The following is a 24,099-nucleotide window of genomic DNA, read 5'->3' as shown; positions in this document are numbered from 1 at the left end:
AAATGTAAATTTGTTTGAGACAAGAGATATATAATGAGCTTGGGAGAATGTTTCCTTAGATCATTAGTTAACTAGTGACTTTGCAGAGGGTGTCTAGGGTCACAGGGCTTAGAGACTGTAAGTGGTTGTGTTGAAACTTATTTTTAAAGAAGAAACTTCTTTCCTTCTAATGAAGTATTATGGGAACTTTAATATATGAACTGGATAAAAACTTATTTTTATAAATATATTATTCTAATTTAAGTTTACTCCATTTATTAATCCAATGAGAATAATTACTTAGCTTGTCACTTGGCCTTCTCCATTGTGGTGGTTTATTTTTATTTAATAGTCTCCTTCATAAAAATTTTATATTTCTGAAAGCTTCACAATGTAAATTATTATATACAAGGTCCTATTATATCTAGTGTGTTGAAATTTGGTAAATAATACAGTTAAGCAAATGAAATCATTTTACATTTAAAAATAACTGGAAACATGTTTTACAAAATGAAATTTCAGTGAAATGTTTGTGAACCCTCACCATTTTCTATTGGAACTTAGAGTTCCCCTGATGTCAGTTTGAAAACTACTAATGCAGACAATGAAAATATTCTAAGCATCAACTTAAGGAGGTAAGAAATAAATCAAAAGGAAAGTATAATGGAGAAATTATTAAAAAAAAAAACCCTTAATCTAGTCCACCCATTTTTTCATATTGGAGCTGATAATCTATAATGATAAACCAGGTAGCACAGATTCTAGACTTTTAAGACTAGGTGGAGTTTTAAGTTATTTATCTCAGTCTCCCTTAGAACAAACACATAAACAAAACAAAAACAAAAGCATTATCTTTCTCCTAAATTGAAGTAAACCCTAAACATCTCTGATCCTTAGAAGGTTCTCCCTGTAGGACTGAACTCTGCCCTGTCCTTCCCTCCATTGTTTTATGCTTTCCCCTCGAGACCTGCAGAACATGCCTAATCCCTTATCTGCATGATAGACCCTCAGATATTTGCAACAGTGACCATTTACCCATCAGTCTTTTCTTCTTTGGCAAAACAGTCCCAGTTCCTTCAATTGTTCCTCATACGACAACATGGTTTTTGAGTCTCTTCTTCACCCTTATCATTTTCCCCTTAATATTTTGTCAGTTTTGTCTATATTTACATTCAGGTATCTCATGGACCAGGTATGTCTGACAGGTATAGAGAAGAACTGAACCATACCCATTCTTAATGGAGTTATTAGATTTTTATCAATGCAGACTAAGGCAGAATTGGTACTTTTTGGGTGACTGAATGATGACTCATCATAAGTTGATTATTGACTAAAATTGCAACTGCTCAACTATTAAACTGCATTTTGCTTTATTCTTTGATCACTTTGGAGCCAATTGCAGGGCCTTTTTTCCTCAAGAAATACTGGGATAAGAGTAGAGAATATAATTTAAATATTCTCATAACCAGCTCAATACACATCTTACTATGAACTGCTGCTTAAAGGACCAGATTTTTGTTTTCAGTTTCTAGAAATTTTCTATTTTTGTGGACTCTGTAAATTAGTGTTTTTAAGAGGAAACAAGCTAGGAGCTTTTAAAAGCTTGCTTCTGGCCTTGTGAGAAATCTGGAATCATTTACTTGTCATGAGTCAACAATTCATGAGTCATGAATTGTCTTTTAAGTCAACACAGTGTATTACAGAAACAGAGGCTTTTTCAATCTTACAGAGGTGTGAAAGTCATTGAGAGTTTATGTGTTTATGTTTAATTGAGTTTAATGCAGAGGTTTGAATAATGGATGCATTTAAAAAAATTTGATATATGCCTTCAATTTATAATAATCCTTTTGAGGCATAATCTGGTTAATCACATAGTTCAGATCTTTTATATCCTTAAAATTGCCTTATTCACTTATTCTGTCAGCTATTGAGAAAAGAATGCTGAAGTCTCCTATTGTGCTTATGGATATGTGTATTTCCCTTTGGATTTGTTACTTTTTCCTTTTTATCTTTTGAAGCTATGTTGTTAGCTGCATACAGCTTTGATACTATCATATCATCTTGTTCAACTAATTCTTTTTATGCTAAAAGGATTCTCTTTTTCTCTAGTACTGTGTCTTGCTTTAACAGCTACATTGATACTGTTTGGACTATACTAGCTTTCTTCTGGTTAGTAATATGCAGTATATCTCCTTACATTTAGATTTTCTGTGTTATTTTGAAGTGTGTCTCTTGTAAGTAGCATGTAGGTATTATTATTGCTTTTTAATTTAATTGTATTGGGGTTAGTCATTTTATGTTTAATATAATTGCTGATATAGTTGGATTATATCTGTTATACAACTATTTCACACAAGTTTATGTTCTTTGTTTCTCTTACCTTGTGTTTTTGATTAAATATTGTTTTCATTTTTCCTTCTATATTGTACAGTCTTTTAACTATTTTGTTTGTGGTTGCCCTCAACTTAAAACATGTATATTTGACATACTATAATTGTAGTAAGTTGATATTTTAACTTTCCCAAAACTGCCAGATACTGCAGTTCTATTATTGTTTATGTTGTTGTGTCAGACATTGCAGCTCTGAATATATTTAAACCAATGATATTATTTTTATTTTATACATTAGATGTCACTGTATTTACCCATTTCACTGTTTATCATTGTCTCTTGCATTTCCATGTTTCTGTTTAAGGTCATTTTATTTCTGCTTGAATAATTCCCTCTGGTATTTCTTATAGTGTTGGTCTGCTGGCAATGAATTCTCTCAGCATTTATAAAACATTTTAATTTCAGCTTCATTTCTAGAGAACATTTTTGTTACATATGGAATTTTAGATAATCAGTTACTTCCATTAATTGCTTATGTCATTCAATTGTCTTCTGGTTTCCACAGCATTCCTGAGTAGTTCTCTTCCTTTCAGAAATTTTATTTTACCCCCATTTCCATAGTTCTCAGATATCTTTAAGAATACGACCTTTTAATTTTTCCTGTTTGTGTTTTCTAGTTTTATCAGCAGGAATGTTGGCCTAATGTGCTCTTATTTCATTGTTTCTGGAAATTGTTTCTCAATATTGTTAGAGAATAAGATGAGAAAATAAACAAGAAATTGAATTCCTACCTCTAAGGCTATTTCTTGTAAGTCTCTTAAATAACTTTAGACATTGTCATATTTTCCTTTGAATCTAATCAACTTACATTCATCTGTATCTTATTAACCCAGTTTTGACTTAGGATAATAAATTTGAATGATTTAGATATTTTATGCAATACAAAAGTTGCTTTAAATATGAGATGGTCTCACTTAATGGAACATATTATTATTGCACAAACAGCAAGCGCTCAAGTATTTACTAACTTATCTACACCTTTATATTTAACATTTATTGTGTGCACCTAATACAGGGATTCATAGAGAAACACAGAGAAACAGAGAGAACATAAAAAAGCATATGGAACACAGAGAAACATAATAAAGGGTCAGTGTAAGGGTAAGGAATAGACACAGTGCAGGTTTCCTATGATCCAGCAGACCGGGTAAAGGAGGAATCAGAGTCCTTAGTGGCTTTTTGCAGGTCTTTTTATTGGGATTTACCCAGTGCACAGCAGGTAAGGGTGCTGGGGGGCCGGGAGGCTGGCAGTCCTCCCAGCCCCCAGCAAATCCTCACTCTATCTGGGCTCTCCGGCCTTCTCTTGACTTCTGCGTCTCTTGCTTCTCTCTCAGCTTCTCTTTTGGCTTCTGACGGCGTCCCCATGATGCCGCCCTTAAAAGCACAGTCTCAGCCCAGGTGAATCCCATCTACCTATGCCCACACCCTACTCCAGGTGCCCGCCATCAGGCATGCGTTCAGGACCGCAAGGATCCGTCATCTATCCTGATGGCGGGAGGGCAGAAAAGCCTGACATTTTCTTTACCCTACAGTCAGTTAAAACCAAACCAATACTAAACCCTTAACATCTGACTGTAAAACTGAAGTAGTCACAGGGAGAGGGTAGTGAGTGGGAGTGGGGGAGGGTAGGGACCCAGTGGAACATGGTGAAGGATTGTTGGAGTTCTGTTGGTGAGCAGGGTGTGAAAGTATACATTTCTAGAGGATTTAACCTATGGCCCTTGGGGCAGATACAAAGATGTAAACCTACTTTACCTCAATAAACATAATTTGGGAATAAATAAATAAATATGCTTTAAATCAGTGGTTCTTAAACTTTTTGAGTCATGTTTCTTGTACCCTTCTAAACATCTCATTAAAAACAGATGCTTTCCCGATGCATGCTTAAAACCTTGTATATATCTTCAGAGGGAGTATGTAACACTTTTCTGCCTTCCCCTCTCCACCCTATATCTATCCATGGATTTAAAAATGAGAACCCCTGTATTAGGTGCATACAATAAATGTTAAATATAAAGGTGTAGATAAGTTAAGAAATACTTGAGCGCTTGCTGTTTGTGCAATAATAATATGTTGGGTAGGAAAGTGTCCTATACCTTGAACAGGAGAGTTCAGTTTTGATATTTTCAGTTTTCTCATTTATAAGATAAGATCATAATAATGCTTCCCAGGTATTATTGTGAGAATAAGATGAAAAAATAAACAAAACACTTTATAAATTATGAAGTGTACTATATATATAAATAATATATGTATGTATATAGGTAGGCATATATTTATAATATGTATACAAACATAGGAAATAATTTCTGCAGTTTCACACTTTGTTTTAAAGGGTTGTGTTTAACACAGTAATTTGAAATAGGACTTTGTGACGATAGTACTTTCTTTGGAATTGTGCTTGAGGAAAGTAATGAGGATAGCCATAACCTGGAGGTTGGAAAAGAAATCAAAGAACTCAATATTGTTAGTACTAGTAATAATTACTACCTGTATTTCTAATCACTTAACTAATATTACTTAATATTACTAATATTATATTTTAATGAACTTATCAAGGATCTCACAACATTTAACATACTGTGCTCTGAGAGAAGGCCTTGTGTAGAAAATTTATGTATATATATGTACATACACACGTATTGGGGTTATTGTAACTAGTATATATTATGAGGAAATTTCAAATATTTAAGGCAGAATTAAATTTGATAGTTCACATTGACCATTATTTTTGTATTAGCATAATGGCTTTCATTATAACACTTTACATGTCAATTAACACCTAACATAAAAGCTAGCATAATGCTTTTTTTCCCCTCATAACATTTCTTGAATATTTAGATGTCTTTGGAGAATACAAAAACAATTTTCTTGTACACATACAAAAACAATTTTCTAATTATTTTAAGAGTTTCCCATTCCCCCTGAAACCTGCTGATGGATGCTTTCCATGGCCCCGGATTAGGAAAATCTATGTAAAAAGATGCACACATTGTTCTCATTGTCATAATTTAAAAATACGGTGTTTGTTTATTGCTTACTGGTGCCAGACATTTTAGAAACTAGATAAAGTTGTTGTTCAGCAGATGACATTATTACTGACAAGGTGTAATTATGTACAGATACATTGTCTACAGAGATGAAAAGAGAAGAAAAAGACTGTGAGGGAGAACATTAATACAAGAATAACTAGTGATTTGGATAAAACATCCACCAGGTTTTTCAGGATATAAGAGACATAGATCAATGAAAAAGCATTTAGAACTGTCATTAGTGTTGATCTTATCTATCTTAAACACCATGGAAGAGGAATAGGAGAGTTAGATGATACACTTTAATATGGCACACATATTTAATAGCTTTTTGTCGTTGAGAATAAATCCATACATTCACATTTCAGCAGAAGGATTAGTCTTTGGGAATTACCCATGAGTTTTACAAGAAGAATTTTCTCTAAGAGAATGTTTGATGGTAAAAACAAAAATGTAGGTTTAATTTACATTTTTTACATATGTTTATAATGAGGTGATTTAGTATGATTATAGTTCACATTTTCCTACTTCACATTTGTTGTTCCCATTTTACCTGGCCTTTGGAAGTCTTAGGGGAGTATTTGAGTGCTATTTATTGGGTATAAGGTACAACCTTACTAGTCAGGGGAAAAGGAATTATTGTTATTGATTTCATTTGGTTTATTCGGGAAAGTGAAAATTTTGACCTGCCTAAGGTTGAAAGTGAATTCGGTTGTGAATAGAAGTAGGAAGAGTAGAGTTCTTTAAATTGAAATTTGATCAGTGCGTTAACAATGTTGGCAACATTTATTTAGTAATAGATAAAAGAAAATAATACATTTCATTGGCAATAAAAATAAGAGTTAAGTTAATGAACTTTTTATTATCTGTTAGCTTAGGAAATAACAATAAAAAGAGAGTATTGACAAAGTTGGGATGAAAATGATGCTCTTGACCAGCACAGATGGTGATGAAAGTTGATAGGACATTTTTAGAAAACAGTTTGGCAATTTGTAGCAATATTCACATTCTTGGGTCCATTTTTTGAATAATCTAGAGGCATCAAAGACAATAGTCATGAAAATGTTTATACTATTAAATTAGAAATAGTCTTAACACATAGTAGAGGGTGATTAAGTCAATTATAGAACATCAAAAACTTGATGGAATGGTGGCAAAGTTCAGAACAACATGGAAAAATGCTTTTGATAGAAGAGAGAAAAGCACAAGGATGGGTGTATTTATGCCATGAGCATAGCTTTCCAATAACTAGCTGTGTGTTGAACAAAAACTGGAAGGAAATAGGAAAAATTAAAATTGATTTATTAGGGTGGTGTCAATATAGATTAAATTTAGTCACCTTTAATTGCTGTTATTCAATGTTAAAAATTTGAACAGTCTGATTTATGCACTTATCAATTTTGTGTTCAATATCAAATAAATTAGGAATATCCTTAATTTGGTAGGAGGCATGTTTTCATCCCTAATGGAAAGTTATTCCAAAACAACTTATTTCACAGTCTGTTCCTTTCCCACTGATTTGAAATGAGACCTTTATTACTTAATTTCAATGTGTTTGGTTTTAGAGTTTGTACTTTGTGGTCTATCTCTGTGTTATTTATACATTACCATGGTTTTATTCTGGTTTGCTATGTGGCCAGCAAGTGCTGACCCTTCCCTCTATAGCTCAAATGTCATTCTTTTTTTTCAGAATTTTTGTTTCTGCTTATGTGTATTTGTGATTCCAGATGAACTTTAGAAAAAATTTGACATTTATTTGAAAAAAAATTTAGTTTGGTTTTGAATAGAGTATGTCAACTTTATATATTAATGTGGGTAGATAATTTTGCCTATTTTGCCTCTTATTGCTTCCAGAAGTTTCAGTGAAATATATGAATGCCTTTTTATTTGGGATGAAATGGATTGACAGGTGATAGGACATCTCTATTCTGCATAGGAGTGCAGTGATTCAAATTCACGTGGGAATGTTTATAGTTGTCAATTGCCTAAAACAAAGTATGTGATTGAATCCAAACAGGGAAATGATAAAGACACATTGGAATTTTATAAATTGGAATTTATTTTGCCATTAATAAAATGAAGAGAAGTAGCAGATTTTCAGTGGCCACAGTAGTTAGTCTAGAATCTTAGCCAAAAATGGTCACTTCTGGCTGATTATTCATGTTGTGCTTGTTCCTCAGCATATTTTCAGAAGCCCATTCTTCCTGCTGGTCTCTAGTTTTAGCTAACTTTTTTGAATGAAAATACTCTTGCTCTTTCATATTCATACTTTCTTTCTCTCTTCTCCTGCCAACCTCCTAGGCTAACTCTGTCCTGTTGTATGTCACGGAGTCTCTGTGTTGGTTTCTTCATCCTCCCTTCCACCTCTGCCTTTCTCCTGCAATATCTCTCACTGTGTCTTTCTCATCAGTTTTTGGTAAGCAAATAAGAGACTCCTTTTATTGTTGAATATTATGCTTAGTGCTAGGACTTCTGGGTATCACTCTTGAGTGGACGCCTCTTATTTCTGACCTGACTCCTGTTTATTTTCTTTAAATGCTGTAAAGCTTGTAATGATCTTGAAAGCAAGGCGTAACTGAATTATGAAGCTGTACTGTTTGGGGTTCTATTTCATTGGAAAGGGTTGCCATTAAACTCTTTTATAAGTTGTAGTCCTTGTTCACCTAAACAAATAAAATAGTAATATGATCATTGTTTTGAGTAGATACAGATTAGATATCCTTGTGATCTGTGAAAAACTTTGATCTGTTTATACAATTCATTTTCTATTTAAAAAAAAAAAATCTCCAGCAGGTCAGATCAGATTCTGGCCCTGGCTAAGGAGCAGTCCCTTTAGCAACCAGGAACATGACTAAAGCAAGCTGTTCTTCCTTTTTTAGGAAATGGAATTTCATCTAAGTTTCCTCTCTCAGTCATGTCAGACATTTGTTATTGTTTTTTTGCTTTTCAGATCCTCTTCCTGGACGTTTTAAAAATGCTATTGTATGGCAGATTTTTCTTGGCATGTTACTTTCTATTGGTTCTGTGTGTGCATGTGTGCGTGCTGACATGCAGAGAAAGGACAATTCTAAATTGTCCATTGGGATTTTTTTTCAGAACGCCACCATTTGTGTTTATACCAATTCATGGCTTAAGATAACTTTGTGTGTGTGATGGATTGCAAACCCCTAGGAAAATATGGTCTTTTTTATCTTAAGAATTTTAGATGAAATAACCACGTGGTTGCTAGAAAGAGGAGTTCTGCACTGATTTTGTTTTTGTGACTGATGGCCTACCTCTAGATATCCTATGAAATGCTGTGCTAACATCAGTCAAGGGCAAGCAAGTGTTAATGGGACCGTGTAGATGTTTCTCTGTTCACTTTTCTCCCCTGTCGCAGGGTAGGGAAATGTCAGCGAGCACATTTGTTTTGTTAGGCATGTACAGGAGAGTCCAGATGCTTCTGCATGTTGGAGGGAGCCCTGAAGGCCTCCCCAGGGGGTGACCCTTTCCACCTCCTGGTTTTCATTTCCCTGCCACTCCCAGAGGCTGGGTAGAATGCTGCTTCTCCCTGCACACCCCCTTTGTGTTGCCTTTTTGTGTTCCAGGGAAGGGTGTGTCCCAGTTTTAGAGTCCTTGGGGTCCCAAGATGATCTGGCAGGTTCTTTCGTGACTGCTGTTTAGATGCTGTTGGCAGTGCTGACACAGCCCCTCACTCAGCCCCTGGATGGCGATTTCCTTGAGAACACCAGCCTACTGCCTGCTGCCTCAAGTCCTTCCTGCCTCAGAGTGTGCCTCAGTGGCCCAAGGTGGCTTCTCTTCTCCTCAGGACCAGGGCACTATGTAGGGCTTTTTGCCCACCAGAAGTTCTCAAGAGAAAGTATGAAGCCAGACTGGATGAGAAAGAGGATTTGCAAATCCCTTAGAAAGACAGATAACGGTTGGAAATGGCATAGCAAGTATGGGAGCACATGGTACTATGCATTTGGCAGTGTTTGTGAATATTTAAGATTCTTACAATGAACTGTGCTCTACTATGGGGTAAGTCCGGAGGAAAGGGTAATTTTGAACCTTTGGACTATGGTGCCATCTCAGATGCAGGAAAACATTAATACAAAAGGCAAGAATTGAAAGGAAGTAAAAGACAACAAAGTATCACATGTATATATCTACTAAATTAAAAAAAAACCAACTCTTCCTTCTGATCTAGTCTTCAACTTTAAATACAGAACAAACTAGCTCTGACAAGCACACTTAAGTATTTCAAAAAGTATCTCCCTGTTGTCAAAAATGTTGCTGGAAAGGAAAGCTCATTATTTGAGCTCAACCATGTGAAGTGATCTTAACAAGCAACATGGTTTTGGACCCAGCCCCTTTTTGTTGTGGTTTCTTATAACCTAGACGAGGAAATATGATGATGCTGGCTTACTTATTTTTCAGGGGCAGATGACGGTTTATGCCACGTTTGGCAGAAATGTTTACCTTCCTAAAGATGCCGAGTTTTACTTTATTTATAATGGAGCACATCAGAGACACATCGTGATGGCAGAACGCGCCGAGGACAATGTGCTCCAATCCAGCATTCCAGGTGAGGTGTGCTCCTGAGTGTGCAGCTGGGAATCTGTCTGTGAGCATGTTCCCTCCCAGGACACAGCCTTGGGAGAAGGCCAGGAGAAAGGACTAGTGCTGCAAGATGGGGGTGGGAGATAGAGAGGCAGGGAGGGAGGTCACGCGAGGAAGAGTACTCACACTGGACTGTCTCCTGTCTGAGGTCCTTCCAGCGTGTCTGCAGCCCCCTGGGCAGCCTTGCCTTAGACCCCACTCTCAGCGCTCAGTGTACTGTGTGTGCAGTCCGGGGGAGACACTGGCTCGCACTATCACTTCCTGGAGTCTCCCTTGCTAGGGTGGCTCAGGTGGAGCTGAGACACCGAGAGTTCACCTTCATTCCCCCTCATTCTCCTGCGGGCAGCCCAGCAGCCCAGTGTCTGCCTCTTCCCTAGGGTAGTTTGGGCTTTTCTGCTTGTCTCCCTGTCCATCCAAACTCCTCCTTGTCAGATCTCTTCTTCAAAATTTTCCTTTTCCTCTACACAAAGATTCACATTTAGAAACTTGTAATTTTCCCAGATGTCTATTTCAATGACCATGGTGACAGATGACAAATTAATGTATCTTAAAGTGTTGTCATGAGCAAGTAGCCCTTCTGAGATACAAAATTCCTCCTCCCGTATTTCCAATGGTGTGTGGGTTGTTCATCGGAAACATGGAGCTGTAGCTGAAAGGTGTGATTAGGATGCCCTTACCTGCACTACAGGGAGTGTTTTGTTGTTCTTTGTTGATTTACCTAATTGTAGGTCCTTTACCTAATTGTAGGTCCTTCAAGTCCTGTTAAATTGCATTTTAGGGGAAAACTTTGACTTTTCTCATATAATACTGGTCTCATTTTAATTTTTTAAATGTATTTTTAAATTTTTTATTTTTTATTTTTATTTATTTATTTTTTAAGATTTATTTATTTTTATACAAGAGCTGGGATATGTTCAGGCCAGAGGCGCCGGAGGGTGAGAGGACCCACCAGAGACAGAGCGGGGTGCAGAACAGGCAGACAGACCCAAATACACTGCTGAGGGGAGCAGCGGGCGCTACAGGAGAGGTCTGCTGTGCCATGTGGGAATCTTCCCAGCCGGCCAGGAATTGAACCCGTATTGCAGAGGTTGCGAACAGCTTCACAGCACTGTGCTTAACCCGCTGCGCCACCAGGGAGGCCCTGGTCTCATTTTTAGATGGAAAATGTTTCTGAGTGCTTCTGTACTGTACCTGGTGCATGCGGAGAGAAGGTCGACAGTAAACATGCAACAACACAGATATGGTGAGGGCTGTCGAGACACAGAGACCTTCCCGCCTACCTGGGTTTGTTTGATGAATTAACCTGTTATCTGGCACTGAGAATGTGGACAACTTTAGGCATGTCTCTCTCTGGCCAGTAAGTCCCATCCTTTTAAGAAAAAGAGCCAATCCTCAGGAATAATATGGGCTTCCTTTGGATGCACATATGTTGCATCTGCCTTTTGTTTATGCATTTTTCATTTAAGTCTTTCCTGCTTCTCCTTCTTTATTTGGTTTTCTTTTTTATCAAACTGCTTATGAAGAAAAAGTAGAAAATAATTAGTGCCACACCTAATACCAGAACTTGTGTTGTCTTTTCTCTTTCCTCTCAAGTGGGAGAGGGTGTGTTCCCTAGTTAAAGAAAATGGTTTTGATTACATTGTGGTCTGCTTCGAAGACAGGATTCTTGCCTTCATTTTAGGAGATTCCCTATACACATATGGCACCCTGTTCCTGAATCTTAAATTTCCCTGGTTTTCAGCTTTATCAGGGTAACCTGTCAGAAATATGTAGAGCAGATTCTGCTGTGTCCTGGATATATGTAGTCTAGGTGAGGGGCTGCATTTTGTGCCTCAGCCATTGGACCACTTTTAAAGAGGTGACGTGAGAATTGCAGTCCTTCTTACTTAGTAAACACAGGATGCTCTTGTGCCCAAAGCCTGGGCAGCAAAGCTTTTGGGGAGTGAAACAGAGCAGGCATGACTTGGAGCCCTAAGCCATGTGCTTAGGGCCCAGTGTGGCTGAGTGTTAATTCTTTTCTAGTCCCATCATCATTATCATAATCACAGAGGTTTTGTGGTGCCAATTCCTGGAAATTCTGCCAGGACCAGGATACCTGGGCAGGAGTACACTGACCTTTGCAAAATTAAAGAAGTGTAAGGAAGACGGACAGGTAGCAGGATCCAGTGGCCCCCACCCCTACCACAGTATTAAGAACACCTTCAGACATGGAGAAGCCATTCTCAGAAGTTGTGGGCAATGAACAATGTATGTAGATATTTCTGCAGAGTAACTTTACCTATCCTGACTCTTACACTTAGATTTTCTGTGGAAGGAGGGTGGACGTGTGTAATTTTGTGGTGTCACCTTATAAAACCATTGCCTAATAAATACAAATATGACTCAGGTGGAAATGGCAGAGTGAAGTGCTTAAGCCTTTACAATGACAACTTGAATTTAGGGGGTAGGGTGGAAGTAGAAGGTTAAGGTATACCAAACACATGTTTGTTATTGATAGGAGAATAGATGCCGAAATGCTCCCCGTTCATAAAGATTAGTTTTAAGATCAGAAGTCACTGGGAAAAGATGGAGTCAGCTTTAACTTAGTCCCATGGGCTTGGCAGCATTTAAAGAGAACCAGCTGCATTTCCTTTCTGCCTCACTGTCCTGACATGTGAGGTCTGCTTAGATGGTGCAGTGAGACTGAGGACTTTGGACACAGTGAGATCATGTCCTCCAGATTCTGGGTGACCTGTTCACTGTCTTGTCTTCCAGGCCATGCGCTCCAGGAGACGGTGACAGTGTCCGTGTGCCTCTGCTCAGAAGGTTACTCCCCAGTGACCATGGGCTCCAGCTCAGTGACCTACGTGGACAATATGGCTTGCAGGCTGGCCCGTCTGCTGGTGACCCAGGCTGATCGCCTCACAGCCGGCAGCCATCAGACCCTGCTGACTCCATTCGCCCTGACAGTGGGGGCGTTGCCTGCCTTGGACGAGGAGCTCGTGCTGGCTCTGACCCATTTGGAGTTGCCTCTTGGGTGGACTGTCTTGGGAAATCCTTCACTTGAAGGTGGGTCTGTAAATTCAAAATGTGCCTTATAATTTGCTGTCTGTTTCCCTAGGTGGGTTTTCTTGCCTGCTTCTGACCCTGGCTCTGTGTGGCCAGGCGCCCACTCATCTTTGGGCTGCTTGTGCTGCCCTGTTCCAAGGGGTGAAGAGCTTTGTCCCAGGGACAGATGGGCTGTTTCTTTGTGACCAGCCCTTGAACCCACTGTTTGGGGCTGTGGTTCCATTAACCTTGGCACATTTTCTTGCTGTGAGAAGGGGGTTTTGCTGTGTGTTTCAGGCAAGGAAAAACATGTTTGCCAACTCTGGAACACTGCAAAGAAATGTGATCATGCAGGAAATGGAACCAATGTGTTGACATCTTTAAAAGTGTCAGCATCACGGAGAGCATTCATTTTATGTTGGTACTAATTTTTGGAGTTGTCTCCAAATGCCTCCTGTTTACTGAAAGACTGAGTAGGCTGAATAGTCTTATTACAACCATGTGGAACCTGTGTATTAACCGAGATACAGTTGTATAAAAATCTATACTAGATATCAGGCTAAATTGTTGAAAAAGTGCTTCTGATGGGGAGTACAAGCTATGTAATTTAATTGGAAATATAGAGATGATCTTTATTTTGTTGAACACAACAAAATATAATTCCCATATATAGTGTATTGCATGCACATATGAGGACAGTTAATTATTATAATTGGTCTGGACAGAATAGGTAATAGACAAAAGATAAATATCGTGGGTACTGTAAAGAATTCTTTGAAAATTTCTAGGATCTTTTCTGGACTTTCTGTAAGAACAGTTTATGTTACCTGAGGTAAAGTAACCGCCAGTTTATATAGCAGTCTTGTGTTAAGCGTAGAGCTAACACCCCTGTTTTACTGTGCAATTGATCAGCTCTGGGGATTTGCTTCATTCCATGAGGTGTCACTTTTAAGCTTGGTATTTGCTTTTATTTTATTTATTTATTTATTTTTAAAATAAATTTTATTTTTATATTTCCTATACATTATTTTGTCCCCAATCCCTCCTTATTTTGTCCCCAAACCCTCCCCTCCCCCTACCCCCCATAGAGTGTCTCTGGTTCAGGTATTTGCTTTTAATACCGTAGTGTTGTTCCATATGTATGTTATGGATAATGGCTAATTTAAAATTGGTAGACTTTACAGATGCCTTTTAATGGTACTTTTGCCAGAATTTGTCTAGCTTTTTAAAAACAAATTGGGCATTTAAATGAGTAAATTCAAGTACAGATTTTTCTGTATTAATTTTAGTTTCATTCTAGAAATAGTATTACATTCTGGAGTGGGGGAAATGTACAGTTTTTCATTGTATAGATTTCATTTTCAAAATGATTGAGCATAAACTAATCATTTTGCAGTTGGACATAATCAAGTTTATTTAGTGAAGGACTGACATTAGTGCCCTAGCTCAGCTGGGCTATATTAGATTTTGAGAGTGTACATGTATACTCTCGTAGATGTATTTTGACTCACTACTCAAATCTACTTGGTGGGAGTCTGCTAACTTTGAACTATTTTGGATTTGTTTTTTGTTGTTCTTAACTCTTAATTTAATGGCACCCCCCCAACTCCTGATTATAACTGCCTGGTTTATTTTTTCAGCTATACTGAGATATAATTAACAAGTTGTATTTAGAGAGTACAATGTGATGGTTTGGTGTTCATATACATCATAAGAGGATTTCTACAGTTGCATTAATTAATATTCATATCACTTTGTATTTACCTTTTTTTTTTTGGTAAGAACGCTTATGTTCTACTCCATTAGCAAATTTCAGTTATATAATATGGTATTATTGATCATAGTCACAATATTATACATTGTCCCCTCAGACCTTATTCATCTTATAACTGAAAATGCGTACCTTTTTATCAGGCTCTATTTCCTCCACTCCCAGTCTCTGGTAACCACCATTGCCTATTTTGGATTCTACATATAAGTGATACTATGCAGAATTTGTCTTTTTCCTGTCTGGTTTATTTCACTTAGCATCTTTTGTGATGTAATGATTTTCTGTAGTGGCATATTTTGATACCTTTCTCTTAATCTTTTGTGTATCTACCATAAAGTTTTACTTCATGGTTACCATGGTTACATAAAACATATTATGGCTATAACAGTCTATTTGAAACTGATAACTTCAGTGAGTATAAAATGTCTACATTTTCACTCTTGTTTTTGATGTCACAGTTTTTATCTTTCATATTCTGTGTCTATTGACATTATTGTATAGCTGTTTTTAAATACTTTTGTCTTTTAACCTTTACAGTAGAGTTATAAGTGGTTTACCCACTACCATTAGAATATTAGCATATTCTGAATTTATATATTTACCCCAGTGAATTTCATGCTTTCCTGTTACTAATTAGTGTTCTTTCATTTCAGCTCCATGAGTTCTCTTCAGGTTTTCTTATAAGGCTGGTCTAGTGCTGATAAGCTCATTCAGCTTTTGTTTCCCTGGAAGACGTGACTTCTTTTCTGCAGGATAACTTGGCTGGATGGAATATACTTGGTTGGCTTCTTCTTCTCTTTAAGGAGGTTGAATATATCATCCCACTCCCTTCTGGCCTGCAAAGTTTCTGCTAAAAAATCTGCTCATAGTCTTATGAGGGTTCTTTATACATAATAAGCTGCTTTTCTCTTGCTGTTTTAAAGAGTCTCTCTAGTCTTTAACTTTTGACAATTTAATTATAATGTGTTTAGTGTGATCACTTTAGGTACCTCCTGTTTGGTACTTTGTGCTTGTAGGACTTAAGTCTGTTTCTTTCCCCAAGCTAGGGACGTTTTCAGCCATTATTTATTTGAATAAACTTTCTGCTCCTTTATCTCGCTCTTCTCTGGGGCCCCTATATGTGAATATTGATCTACTTGATGATGTCCCATAAGTCTCTTAAGCTATCTCTACTACTCAAACTCATTCTGCTTTCCTTTTCTTCTCTGATTGGATGTGTTTCACTGCTGTTTTTGACTACACTGATCCTTTCCTCCACTTAATCTCATTTGCTTCTCAACCCCTTGATTGGAATTTTTGGTTCATTGATTATATCCCACAGTGTGGTGTTTTCTGTTTGGTACTTTTTAATATTTTCTATCTTTTGTTGAAGTCCTCACTTTGTTCATGCACTGCTACCCTAACGTCCATGCACATCTTTGTGACGATTATTTTGAACTCTCAATTGGATATATCACTTATCTCCATTTTATTGAGATCTGTTTCTGGACATTTACCTTGTTCTTTTGTCTGGAACACATTCTTCTATTTTTCTTCATTTCCTTGACTCTCTGGTTTGATTTCTGTGTATTAGATAAAACGGGTTTGTCCCAGTCTTGACAGGTCTTGTGTAGAAAATGAACCTCATCAATCAGCTCAGTCAGTGCTCCTGGTTCTCTCTCAAATGTTTGTGACTAGCCAAACTGCCTTCTATGTTCTTACTGAGGTGCGGTAGTTGAGGGTGTGTCTTGGGGAGGATCATAGTCAGCACCTAAGTGCTGGTAGTAGCTGAGGTAGGCGCTTGCTAAGTGTTTGGTCAAACCTCCCTCTAGAGAAAGACCGGGAGATGGCTGTTTTTGCCTATTCCCTCTGCACTGAAGCCTGTGGGGATGACTGTGGTGTGTGCTTGTGTGCATTAACCATTGCTTCTTTATCCACTGAATCCTGTGGGACTCATAATGTAAGCCCCATTGGCTATGAGAGCCAGGCTATCTGGGGACCTGTCTTTTGGGCAGGAGCCATAAAAGCTGACATCCCAGATGTGTATGTAGGCTTCTTCCAAGAGATATGCTGGCTTTGTTGTTGGAGTAAGCTGGAGAGAGCAGGCATGGAAAGTTCCTACTGATTCCCATGGACTTCAAGGAGGAGCACAGTCAGACCCTAGATGCATGCTAACCTATGGGCAGCAGCTTATAAATTATGTAGTCAAACTCTTTCCAGGGAAAAACTGGAAAGTGGATATTTCTGCCAGTTCCCTCCATGCTGGGGAGGGGAGAGGGAGGAATGACACATTGAGTGCTTATGTGCTCATTAAGAAAGACTTCTTTGTTTGCACAGTCCTGTGGGACTTATGGGTGCAAGCCCCTTTGGTTTTCAGAGCTAGGTTGGTCCCTTGGGTGTGAATCTTAAAAGTTGGGGTGCTAGAGGTATGATCTAAATCCCTTGCTTTTCAGGGATATGTTGGAAATTGGGGGCTCCCTCCTGATGGTATGGTGCTGTGCCAAGGGTGGAGTTTATGGTGAGTTTATCTCAACCTACCCATTTCCATATGGATATTTTCCCATTTACCCTTGTGTTGGAGTAATTCAGCTAGTTTTTGGATTTCTTTCACAGGGAATTGCTCCCTGTGGAACTGCACATATGGTGCTTCTTGGAAAAGAGGGAAATTTTGGAGTCTCCTATGAGTCATCTCATTCACTCTTATTCAGTTCAATAGAGGCTTAATTTAAACAGTTCAGAATCTTATATGTTCAATATGTCTTTTTCTCTTATACATATTTTATTATTGGTGTTTGCATTTGAGGTAATTGCAATAACAAAGTAAGAAACCAACTGAGGCAAGGGATCCACTAGAGATTTTCATGTGCTAGTAGTAGTGGTATCATAAGTAGAAAAGTTTCTTTCCGAGTAATTATTTCTCCTAATATTTATTGGAAGTCATTTAAAGTTTTGCTACTCACACTTACTAAAATTATTTATTTATGCTTTTTTGGAATATAAATAGGTCACTGAATGAGTATCAGTTGATTTCTGGAATGACTGTTTGAATGAGTCTAATTGAAGCTTTATTGTGAAGCATTACTGTTGTTTCTTGCATTTTGTAATGACTTCCTCATTTTTCCCTCTTTCGGTTGGTCTGTGGTGGAGATTGTCAGGAGAGCCTGACATCCTGGAGAAGGCTCAGAGTCTGCGTGGAGTGTTGTGTCTTATAAAGAAAAGCAGAGCCTTTGCTTGGTCCTTCATCTTACCCATCATTATTCACAAAGCAACTTCGTTATGTTCTAGGGAAGGAAACATCCCAGATTTTATTTAATTTTATGCCATAAATAAAAATTGGATTCCTATTTTATAAAATTAAGACCATTCCTTCTGTGAAATAGTTTCTATAATAGAGCTTTTGCAGGGTCTCAGAACCACAAATTTACAAACTTCAATTGGTAATAAATTACCATAAAATTTCACAATTAATCTTTGGTTTTGGATTTTTTGCCTTTTTTTTTTTTTTTTTTTGTCCTGAACAGAAATCTCTCAGATGTTGGTATATTTTTGACAATGAGGTTAACTGGGATAAAATACTCTGTTCTAACTGGTAATTTGGCTCATCCAAATTACTTCTTTTGCCTTTTGTTCCCCGAAGTCTGACATGTCTGTCCAGCACCAAGCTTGCCATCATCTTTAGGAGACTGCCTTACACTAAGGAGCCTGGGGGAACTACAAACACCATCTCAGAGGACTGAGGCCTCTGAGAACAGGGTGGCTCCTCTCCCGGCCTATGAGGCAGCTAGAACTTAGCATGGTTATGCTTTCTGATTTAAGAAAAATAAAGTATTTACTTATTAAAATTATGTAAAAATTAGCTTACATATTTACACTTACAAACTAGTACATAGCAACAGATTGCAGATTCAAGATAGTTTTTTCCAAAGCAAATTACAATTGTGAAAAGTGAATTTGGACATTTCTGCAAAGGTCCAGTAGTTTGTATGTTCAAAAATTTCCATATAGGCAGAAGTTCCTGTTTTGTGAAAGAGTTTACTATGCCAATTGTAAAAACATAACAACCCATGCTCCTACAACTTTATTGACTACAATTGACATATAACAGTGTGTAGACTTAAGGTATGCAATGCCTTGCTTGCTACATTTATATACAGTAAAATGATTGCTACCATAGCATTAACTTACACCTCTGCCTCACACACAATTACGATTTCTTTTTTTGTGGTGAGAACATTGAAGTAAGATGATACCTTGGATTGAATCTGCAGGGCAAGCATATTAAACTATTTAAATAAAACTAGGAAAATTTTATCTGTTAATTTATTGTTTTATCAAGTTGAACAAGTTAAACTTTCCTCCTGCCTATAGAATTATAAAGCCTTTAGAAGTTTCTTCCCTTTGAAGGTGAATGCTTGTTTTTTTTTTCTTTTTCCTATATTTTACTACTAATAGAATAACAAAAGCAATGCTGAGGGTCAGAAAGACTTCAGAAAAAAAGTTTATAAGAATAGGGTTTATTCAGCAAGTGTAAAATGTGTCGATTGTTCAGTGTTCTCTTAAGGAGTTTAAAGAATAGTTTTAATATTGCTTCTTATCTGTAGGAAAAGCCATTAAGTGAGACTTAACAGTTCATTACGAAAGACCCAGTAGGAACTGCCAATTTTCTGTGACATCTACATCTTGCTTCAAGCCACAGAACCGGAACCATCACCTTTTTTTCTAGGCAACAGGAGAAGGGAATGTGTGAGCCAGCAGTGTTTGACAGCATAAAATATCTGTTTATCTTTCTTTGAATAGAGGAAAGAGATCTGAAACCAGTAAGAAGCAAGATTTGTTTAACACTTGAAATGGAGCTTGGCCTTGTTTTTTATCCTTGGATACAATTTGCTGGCTGTAGAAATAGAAGGAAGGTAGAACATGGCTAACGAGAGTGGGTCTGGTGGTTTGTAACAGGGTGGTCCCCAGGAAAGGGGGAGGTTCCAGGTTCCCTGCCCCACCCAAGGAAGGGTGGAGCTGAGCAGGGAGAGAAGAAGCTGCAGAAGAGACTGAGGAAGGAAGCTGGATGGAGCTAGGAGACCTGGAAGAGGCGCGTGGAGCCTAGAGACACGTGAAGAAACTGCGCTTGTCTTTTGGTCGTGGACGGGGTGACACAGATGTGGGTGAGACCCGTGGGGAGGTGACCATGGCAGCTTTTATCTTGATGTTGATTTTGCTCTTTTCCTTCCGGGCTTGTCCGGTTGTTTGTGACCCTTTTCTGTGGGTCCCCACTGGAAGATGTTTTAGACTTGTAGCAGGCTTTGGGGCCTTGTTCTGGGCCGATCCCATTTGGATGGAGTTTTACCCACGAGGGGATGGGTAACTTTGGGTGCTTGATTTAGAAACTAGATTCTTCGCCTTACCTGTATTGTTTCCTAGTTTTATTAAAGTTCCTTTTCATTAAAGTCTCCTATGTTTTGTGTTGATGCGGCGGATGGCAGAACCCATTTAGAATAGGCAGGTTTGCGGGGTTTGGGCTGACCCTCTCCCTTCCTATAACAGTTGACTCCAATTTTACTGTGTTCCAGGTGTTATTAACCAGGAGATGACATATTGAGTTATTAAGACTTGCTTGCAGGTCTGTGGACTATGTGAAATGTCAGCTTTGTTTCTTATGCCCCAAAGCTTTGTACTGGATAGCATGTTTAAAATTTACATCAGCATATCCTACCTGGGCATAGGAGGCCCATAAAGGACAGATTTATTATAAAATGCAAGTTTCATTATTAAAAAATTTCTGAGTTTTGAAATTTATACATTATGGGTATCAATAGATTCTAGGGTTTTGTATGTATTTTTTTAAATCTCAACATTTTTCAAGCAATTGTGTACACACTCAATATTACTTTCTATGCTGTGTTACTCTTGGTAGTATCTAATGGGAAAACATGGCCACACTTTAATTTCTGACATTTCAAGCTAGTGTTATATTCCTTCAGTTGCTAAGGTAACCCACGGGATGAATGCTAGTGGTGGAGAGAATGTTTTTTAAAATAGGTCCTGTGGTAAACTGGTAAAATTGTTTCATAGTTCTCAGCCATGCAGACACACACAAATGTGCATCATTTCTGAAGTTTTAAATCCTTAGTTTGAAAATGTTTTAGGATACTGAAAGTTTTCTCTGTCTTTCATCTCTTTTTTAGCTTTTCACTTTTAAAAAATAGGTTTTTTGGCGATACATAATTGAACTCAGGAAAAGAACTCACCCCACCCCAGTCAAATCATTTGCACTTATTTTTCAGTTAACTTAGTAAACTTTTCTTGAGTGCTTCTTTGGTTAAGGTATTTTGTTTTAAGGAAGAAAATGCTGCCTGAACTTGCTTTAAAAAAATAAGCTTTTAACTTTTGCCTAATGACAACAATGGTCCTCAGATTGGAATAGAGAATACATTTTACTCTCATATCTGGGAAATAGATGATAGGGTTGTATTTAGATTGCTTTCTTCCTCTCATAACTTTCAAAGAAAAGAATGTAAGTGGAATCTTTTATTTTCAAATACCCTGCCCTAATGTGCTTCCCAAAGGATTCGGAACTAGGAGAGGCTTTGAAATTTACCTCTGGTTGACCATGTCCCATCCTCGCTTCTCTCCCTTGGAAGCCCTTCAAATATCACAGTATGCATGTGGAAGTGTTTGCACGCAGACCACTGCAATTAAATTTGAAAATGACAGTAGCCAGGGATTCTCTTAATACTTACCTTGAGGGGGAAAAAAAGTTGCTTTTGCTATTTTCCTAGATTTATCTAATTGGATTTGAAAGCTGTAAGCTGGCCTTGTACTATTTTATTTAAACAATAAATAAAACATTGATTTTAAAACTACCAGTCCTAGGAAGTTAAAAGCTTGCGGCTAAAGAAAGAAGTAGGAGAGTATAGACCCAGGGAGGTGAAGATGGGGTGCCTTGAGCCAGAAGTGAGGGTTTGTTCATAGGGAAATCTGCGTGCCCCAAGCAACTCCACAAGGCCTGTCTTGACTTTTTCCGTGGACCTTCGTGTGGGCATGAAGCTCTGTATGTAGAGACCCTCCCAAATCTTTCATAATCCTACCATAGCTTCTTGTCAATAATGATTCCACACACTTTCTCTTCCTCAAGTCTGTAACTGTAGCAGCTCTTATTTTGCAGATTTGTCATGAGAAAGGGTGTGTGTGTGTACACAAACGTGTATGTAATGACTTATCAGGCTGGCATCTGGACAGTGGGGTGTGAGCCTTCTGTTTGCTTTTCTTCACTCGTAGTTGTTGCGTTTTTCAAGTGCTATCTTTTCTGTCCCCTTCCTCTTCTTGGTTTGTTCTTCTCTTACCTAATTATTTTTCTCTTTTTAAAATCTACTTTGGGTTCCTCAACTCTTGTCTTCAGATTTGCATCTGTAGTAGGAGGTGTAAGTAGAGTATTACATGCTTGATTTAAAAAAAAAAACAAACAAACTCAAACTCTTATGAGACAAAATTTCCTGTATTTCCTCTTGAGTCATTTTAATTTTCATAGGCTTATTTTGTTGTTGTTGTTGTTGGCATTAATATATTTTTACTTGACAAGTACATGTCCTATATCACTGCAGTCAAGGTAACCCAACTCATAGTTTGCATAATAGGAGATGTGGTGAATAATATTTAAGAACTTGAGTTTTGGAGGTCGAAAAATCTAGATCCAAATCCTTGATGCTGCCTTTACTTCCTAGGGCCTAGGCAGATGAATAACTGTGTTAGTGTCAAATTTTGTCCCTAGGAAATAGGAATAATAATAGACTCTAGCTTATAGAGTGTCTATTTAATTCAGGATTAAATGAGACAGTGCATGTAAATCACTTGATAAATGTTAGACAGAAATAAGAAATGTATTGCCCTTGTAATAAGAGTGAAATAAATATGATTGTGGTGGTTTACTTCTCTGCTTTCATTCATACTTAACAGTTGCCCAACTGGATTTAATTAACATTTTCCAGCCTCCTTCCCTCATCCCAGGTAGGCAGCACCATATATACTGTTATTTCCTGTGTGGTTTATCCCATTATCTTCCATTTACCCACCAGAATATCCCTTGCTGAGTGTGCCCCCAGTGCCAAAGGAGGAGATTGCCCTTTGGAGCCAAGAGTTTAAATCCACAGAGTTTGCTATTTCCCAGTCTGGGCCTGTGGACTGAGGACTCTGGCTTCCAGTACAAGGACAGCAAGTCACCCTGCCTGGCCAGAGACAAGCAGCAAGCTTCCCGATTGTACTTGAGTTCAGATTTCCAGTGCAGACTTCAAAAGGCCATATCCAAGACATAATGAGTCTACATTTGTTCTGTTTGTTGGTAATAAAATTAAACTGCAATGTATTTTTGTCTCCCAAACAGAATAGGGTTCCTGGAGGGTGTATAGGGAGGGTGCCTGGGAATTCCACAGGCTTGTCTGGGGTATGAGGGGTGAGCAGAAGGAAACCCTGTGCATCATCGGCTGTCAGCAAATACCGAGGGAATGAATGGTGGTTATGAATCATAGTCTTGATGAAATGTTAACAAATGAAACAAATCTATAGCTCAGGCTAGAAAAGGGGTATGACGTAATTGCCACTTGTGCTACCTAATGACCTCCTGATGCCTGGGGCATGAGATTAGCACATTCATCTTAATGGCACATCTGGTGTCTTACACTGATGCAATTATAGTGCCTCCTAAGCAGCCAGCTTGTTCCCTTAAATTACGCTTTTAAATTATAACCAGAAAAACTGTTTTCCAATGTGTACCATGTATCTATTGAGTGGCTTTTTATAGTACTTTTTCTGTATTAAAAAGATCTTATATACAACTGGTAAATTCCCCAATACTGGCTTTTATAGTCTTGAGAGCCCTGTCTCATGTTTTCCTTACAGCCTCCTGGGTAGTAGGCAGGGCTGGGTAGTAGCCCCCAGGTTAAGCAGCTGGAAATTTGAGAATAAAGTGGTTTTGTCCAGAACTACATCTCTACAGTGTGCAAGTCCAGATCTTTCAGTCCTTTAATCTGTCCCCTTTAGCACAGTACAGTGTTGTATCTAGATTATTTAATATCTTGCATTGATGTCAAAATTGTAGAATTGTCTGGAAACATCCCCAGATTGCGTGGGGGTCAAAAATTAGATTGCCATCTTTGAGTTTTGATAAAGCCTTTTTAGTATTCCAACTGATTATTATAAATTCCATGTGGTAAAATAAATTATAATCTGCCTATATGAGATGCAGAATTGCTTATTCTAGTTTTTTTACATTGCAGTGGAAATTTTCTAGAAACAATTGTGTGTGTGATTGGTGTTTTTCTAGATGATTCC

At 37.8% G+C, this 24,099-nt stretch overlaps 1 protein-coding gene across 3 annotated transcripts in view; it reads left to right on the top strand.

The window, feature by feature from the left end:
• Positions 1-24,099, top strand: part of ARHGEF28 (Rho guanine nucleotide exchange factor 28) — a gene marked incomplete at both ends in the record, with an annotated part of 239,958 nt that overhangs the window by 35,098 nt on the left and 180,761 nt on the right. For 2 of the 3 annotated variants that reach the window (XM_084234065.1, XM_084234063.1), the window contains 2 exons: positions 9,822-9,969; positions 12,759-13,052. In XM_084234065.1, the coding sequence (XP_084090191.1) occupies positions 9,822-9,969; positions 12,759-13,052 (442 nt within the window). The remainder of the gene's footprint in view (positions 1-9,821; positions 9,970-12,758; positions 13,053-24,099) is intronic. The other variant, XM_084234064.1, reaches the window with a different exon arrangement.

The sequence above is a fragment of the Talpa europaea genome (genome assembly GCF_964194135.1).
Source record: "Talpa europaea genome assembly, chromosome: 5".
Lineage (NCBI taxonomy): Eukaryota > Metazoa > Chordata > Mammalia > Eulipotyphla > Talpidae > Talpa > Talpa europaea.
Note: the sequence above shows the minus strand (reverse complement) of the source record. Positions and strands in the feature narration are given on the sequence as shown.